General features: G+C 45.3%; 1 protein-coding gene across 1 annotated transcript; it reads right to left on the reverse strand.

Moving 5' to 3' along the window:
- Positions 1-950: 950 nt before the first annotated feature.
- LOC118964401 lies at positions 951-5,346 on the reverse strand. The gene is made up of 3 exons (XM_036975448.1): positions 4,784-5,346; positions 1,102-3,010; positions 951-989 (listed from the first exon to the last, which is right to left on the reverse strand). Exons 2-3 carry the CDS (start codon positions 1,897-1,899, stop codon positions 951-953), a joined length of 837 nt encoding a protein of 278 aa, XP_036831343.1. The 5' UTR covers positions 1,900-3,010; positions 4,784-5,346.
- Between the last annotated feature and the right edge of the window lie 581 nt (positions 5,347-5,927).

Consider the following 5,927-nt stretch of genomic DNA (forward strand, 5'->3'; position numbering starts at 1 on the left):
ACCCCCTACCGAAGAGGCAGACTGGCGACCCCACCTGCAGGAACACCCCGTCGTGATCCGTGAAGAAAACAGGCAACAGCCGCCCAGACAACTGACCCAAAGACCTGGATACAAAAATGTAGTCGAGCCTCCGCGCAACCCCCCTGGAGTTGCGCCATGTAGGACCGACCATTGCCGGAGTAGTGTGCAAGCCACCATCAACCAGACCATGGCAAGCCATTAGCCCAGAGATGGCACCTGCACTGCTATCACCGCCTAACCCTAAATCTATATTAAAGTCTCCTCCTATCACCAAGTGCCTGTTTGTAACACACAGGGGCGCCAGACAGTCCACCATCCCCCTCCTGTCTGCCGCCACCTGTGGCCCATACACCCCAATTAACCTATATCTAGCTTCTCTAAACTTAACATCTATCCCCAAAACTCTACTTATTACAAAAGTGTTCTCTACTTTAACCTCTCTATGCCCACACAAAATCCCTACTCCTGTTGAGTGCACCCCTCCTATGCCCCAAAAAGATTCCCCCTTATCCCACTCCCTCTTAAATCTACACACATCCCCACCATCCCTCAGGTGAGCCTCCTGTAAAAAACAGAAATCAAACCCCACACCCTCTAAATAACAAAAAAACGCCCTCCTTTTAACATTATCCCTTAACCCCCTAACATTTAGACTAAAAAAAGAAACAGAACTATTCATTTAATTATTTACAACAAATAAAAAAAACAAAACCCAAAGAAAAACCAGGAGACTCACCCGATGCTCCCCTGGTCCATCTCCACCGGCGGGGACGTCCTCTCCTCTCCTGACGCCCCCCCGTCCTCCATCCCAACCCATGATCCAGGCAGTGTGTTGGGTCCTCCCTCCCCACCCACCATCCCCCCCTCCCTGTTTGCCTCGGGGCTGCATATAGGGGACCCCATCTCCCCAAACAGGAGTTGGGATCCCTCTAGCAAACAACCCACCGACCCCTCACTGGAGTCATCCACTAAAATGCAAGGGGCTGAGGCAAACCGGGAGGACAAATTACCCCCCCCCCCCCCCGCCACTCTCTTAACTCCCCCCTCCCCCTCCACACCCCCCTCCCTCTCACTTCCTGCCAAGCTCCCCCTCTTTATCCCTTTCTTCTTTGGTGAAGGAGGTAGCGGGGAGACACAACGTCCCATCCCCACTAACCCCTCCACCAAATCCCTAATTTCGACCTCGAGGAAGCCTGGCAGGCTGTCCCCCCACTCCTTCCCCCCATCTCCCCCCCCCACTCCTCCCTCCTTCTCCGTCACTGTCCCCGTTCCCTCTTCCACTCCTTCTCGTACCACTGTCCCCTTCTCCCTCTTCTCAGCTCCTCCACCTTCTTCCGTCCCCTTTTTCTTCTCTCCTTCTGTTCCATTCTTTTCTTCTCCTCGCCTCTTTCTTCCCACCTCATCTTTCTTCCCATCTTCTTCCTGCGCCGTCTTTTCCCCTGTGCCATCCATGCAATCCGCACGCGTCCTTTCTTTCCTCCCCCCACCCCCCCCCCCCCCCCCCCCAGCTGCAGACGCGTATGACCTGTGACGAGCCGGGCAATCACGCCACAGGTGTGCTCTTGAGCCACACCCGTTGCAAGCCTTGGGCTCGTCACACTCCTTGGCCTCGTGCTCTTCCGACCCACAAAAACAACATTTCTTGGCGCTGCACGAGGCCAGGATATGGCCGTAGGCCATACAACGCCTGCAGAACGGGGGCTGACGTGCATAGTAGAGTGTTCCCCTGTCAGCCCCCAGGGAGAACATCGCCGGAGGATGGAGGTGGAGGATGGAGGCCATCCACACTCTTCTTGGACTCCCTGAGTAACGCCTGGAACCCTCTCCTCCCGTTCCAGAAACCCAGGGAGTCCCTGAGGTACCTCGCTGAGGAGACATTGTCCATGTATCTCCCCAGAAAGGCCCTCACTTCTTCATCCTTCACGTGCGGATTGTACATGTTTACGGTGACCACCCTGAAGTTGTTCTTTGCCAGGCTGGTCACCGCATAATGGCACAGGGGTCCTTTTCTTTCCGCTTCCTTTGCCATCTTCAATACATCATCATGTTTCTCTTGCTTGTGAAACGTCACATCAAAACCCTTTTCATTTGGGTTGCCTTGAATGCAGAGTACTTCCTTCACCTCTATCCTGAGGCATCCCATCAATATGGTCCTTCCAAAAGTTTCCCTGCCCCAAGGTTCCATCTCCTTTTCAGTCCATGAAAATCTTACGGTATTTGCTATACCAATCCCCGGAACCGACCAGGTTTGCTTGTTTGTATTCATTTTTCTTCAAAAAAAAGCTCTCTTCAGAAAGAAGCTTCAACCTGAAATGAAAACATTTTAAACCAAAAAGGTGGAGCAACTAAAGGTGTTGACTCTCCACATCTATCAAAACAACTGGAGCACTGGGCCAGACACTCTTAAATAGAACCTGGACCAGCACAGGTGTAACACATACTGACTAACTAGGTGACACCAATCAGTGCACGGAAGACACATTCAGTTGAACAACTGACTAGGTATCCCCGTTTCCTACGTGCTAAAGTCCACCCTCACACCTTAAGACAACAAATATATCCTATATTTTTGTTGGATGAGTTTGCTTTCCACCAACAGAAAACAACTTCCACTCCACATTATAATCAACTACAATGCTTCACCTTCTACAATATAAAACTCACTAGCTTCTAGGAAACTCGTCTTCCTAAGAACTAGAACTCCTGTGTGTTCTCTGGTGTGATTTCAGGGTTTGTAGCCGAATAAAACACTTCCCACATTGATCACAGCTATAAGATTTATCTCCTGTGTGTATTCTCTGGTGTATTTTAAGTTCTGATTAATATTTGCAACGTATCCCACAGTCAGAGCAGCAATGAGATTTCTTCCCTGTGCGTCTCTGATGGTATTTCTTGAGGAGATCTGATCTGAAAAGACTTTTCTCTGCCTCGTCAGCATCATGATGTTGCTGAGGATCCACAGAGGATCCACGATAGTCCCGTCTCTCTCCTGTGTGAACAACAAAGTCAGACACATGGTTAAAGTCCCACAACAGCAGAAATCCACTGTTTATTTGAGGTAAAAGTTGATGCCCAGAGCATACCCATTAAGTTGTACAACAATTGACATCTGTTAAATTATTTGACAATTATGACAGTCAAGTCAGAAACAATCATAATTTGTCTTGTTTTCACATTAGTGGTAACTAGAAATAAGTTATTAAAGTTGTTGAAATCCTAAGCAGTGTGCCAGACAATTTTTGGTCTCCAATATAGGCCACTTTCTGTGTTTGCTAAAATTGCAGCACGAGGGCAATGCACACACAATTTGATTGCAGAAACTCCTCCCTGCTAATGAGGAAACCGCTAGTTTGGATGTAGTATATCTGCCTGGAGCAAAAATGGTGAGCGAAGATTTTTGTTTTTCACAATGTATTCTGAATATTACAGCTCACTATCAGCGCAAGATCAGGAGTGCTACTGAAGGAAACTCACATTAAGTTCTGTGTTGCTATTTACTAATTCACCACCTTGTGGGAAAACTCAGGGGAGTTCTCATAGGCGGACAGTAAAAATAGCCTCCATTAACAGGTTGCTTATGAGTGCATTTCACATTACTTTTGGATTATAATTGTAAGGCTCACTTGAATCACCTGCTTAATATGTTTGTTATTGTCGCAAATCAACTGCTTTATACTTAAACACTTCAACTAGAAAAATGCTCTTTGGCTAGCTTTGCCATCAGCCTGAAACTGAGGGTTTGTACACTAAGATCACCAAAGGTTAGTGATTCATTTTATCTCTATTTCTGATTTTTGTGACTCCTCTCTTTGGCTGGAAAAATGGCTGTGTTTTTCTGTGACTTGGCTCTGACCTAACATAATCGTTTGTTGTGCTTTCGTCGTAAGGCCTTTTTGAAATAGGACACTGGCTGGATTTACAACAAGTGTATCTTTAAAATGGTGTGAAATACTTTTATGTTTGGGGAATGTTAATTATGGGATTTCTGTTGTTTTGAATTTGGGGCCCTGCAGTTTCACTGGCTGTTGACGAGGTAGGACGCTAGCGTCCCACATACCCTAGAGAGGTTAAACTATCATTATGATATCATGGATGGCCAGTCTTCGTATTCATAATTTATTCAGGGAGTAGCCCTGAGCTGAACACAAACCTGGGTCCAGCGACTGTCAAGCCAATGCCTTATAACTGTTACGTCAAAGATGGCTAGGTTTTGAGTTACGGTTGCTTTCTCTATGAATTTGAGAGTGGTTACATTTCTCTAGCCCCCATCCCTCAGCTGATTACCAAACCACATCTCTGGGCAGCCATTTTGTTGCTGTTTAAATACTAGGTTGCCCCTTTAAAAAAGCCACACAATCAATCAACAAACCAATCTGCAGTTCAAACAATAACAAAGCTGCAATTCCACAACTCTTTTGCTAATAAGATGATGGATGGGGCAGGAGAAATGTAACTACTCTCAAATTCATAGACAGACCGACGGATGCAAGGACTGACCATCCATGATATCAACATTATAGTTTTAGCAATGTTGAGGCTATACAGTGTTGGTTTATATGGTTTCTAAACATTGGAGTAAAAAAATATTATTTGGGGTTCTCATGGGGTACAACAGTTGAACTAAGCTCATGAGGAATGTGTTATATTCTATAAGAATCCATGGCTATATATAAATAATTCCAAATATAGATTTCCTCTTTAACACCACACATCAGTTCAACAAATGCAGAGTTTGTGCCTCTGTTTTTAAGAAACTTCTTACTAGTGTTAACCAGGGCCTGTTCATCGTTAGAACTATTGGATGCCTTAAGATGCGTTTCGGAAACCGGGCACAGATATCTAGTTTCCTCCTCTTTCGATGTGACAGTCATCTCCCCCTCCTCCTCTTTCACTCCAAAAACTGCATCCTCTTTCTCTTCCTCCTCTTCTTTCACTGAAACGTATTACTCTTCTTCTTTCACTGTAACAGCCTCATCCTCTACTTCTTGTTTTACTATGATATCCTCCTCTTTCACGATAACTTCTTTCTCCTATCAGCAGACCGCCTCTTCTTTGGCAGGAGGAGAGTAGCTTAGTGACCTCATGGTCGGGGATGTTAGCTAGCTAGGCTAATGCTAACTTAATCAGCCCGCTAGCTGAATAATAACAACAATACCGTAAATATGAAATTAAATCGAATAACTAACTAGACGACAGAAGTGGGTTTACAACACAGTTGCTAATATACACTAAAGCGTCTAAAGAGTTTTATTGATTCGGCTATTTTGGCTAGCAAGCTACCGAGGTGGCTGACTAACTGTTGCTGCTGTTGAAAGAAGCGTTCCGTCCACTAGATTATATGTCACACTAACAGCATTGCCTTAAAGTCCCCACACCGCCTTCTGCTGACTGGAGTGGGTAACGCAGTTGAGTAAACTTTACATTTTATTTTCAGACAAAAAGTTAAAGGGTAGGAAGCATGAGTTTTTACTCACCAGTGTAACAACACAGTGTGGTTAAAGACTTAGTAACTTAGTTGTAGGCATGATCTGGTTTCCTATAAGTACAAACAGTTATGTTTTTGCGTTATTACATATTTCTTAACTTATTTCTGAATATCTTCTACACTATCCACAATGCAATATTTCTCAACGTTATATGGAGGATCTACTCTGTGCTACAGAGTTTGTATACTAGCTCGGTAGCTAGTGCAAGCTTGCAAACGTTAGCCACACCTCATGCTTTTTATGCACTTTATGGTTGTGTTATCTAGAGGGAACCCGTTAGCACGGTAGGCTCAGGTGACTTCTTGCCATCACGTTCCCCAGTTTCTGTGTTGTGGTTTGTGTTTTTGTGAGAGTCGGTTTCAGTATGGCTTCCTAAAATTTGCCCCAAGCAGCTGATTGGTCGGCCACATCAATGATTGG

The sequence above is a fragment of the Oncorhynchus mykiss genome, chromosome 4 (genome assembly GCF_013265735.2).
Source record: "Oncorhynchus mykiss isolate Arlee chromosome 4, USDA_OmykA_1.1, whole genome shotgun sequence".
Taxonomy (NCBI): Eukaryota; Metazoa; Chordata; class Actinopteri; order Salmoniformes; family Salmonidae; genus Oncorhynchus; species Oncorhynchus mykiss.

Coding starts and splice junctions, on each gene's coding strand:
- LOC118964401 (XM_036975448.1), bottom strand. CDS start 1,899: ATGTCTCCTCAGCGAGGTACCTCAGGGACTCCCTGGGTTTCTGGAACG. Junction 990..1,101: donor GGATAAAGAGGGGGAGCTTG/GCAGGAAGTGAG, acceptor CTTGCATTTTAG/TGGATGACTCCAGTGAGGGG.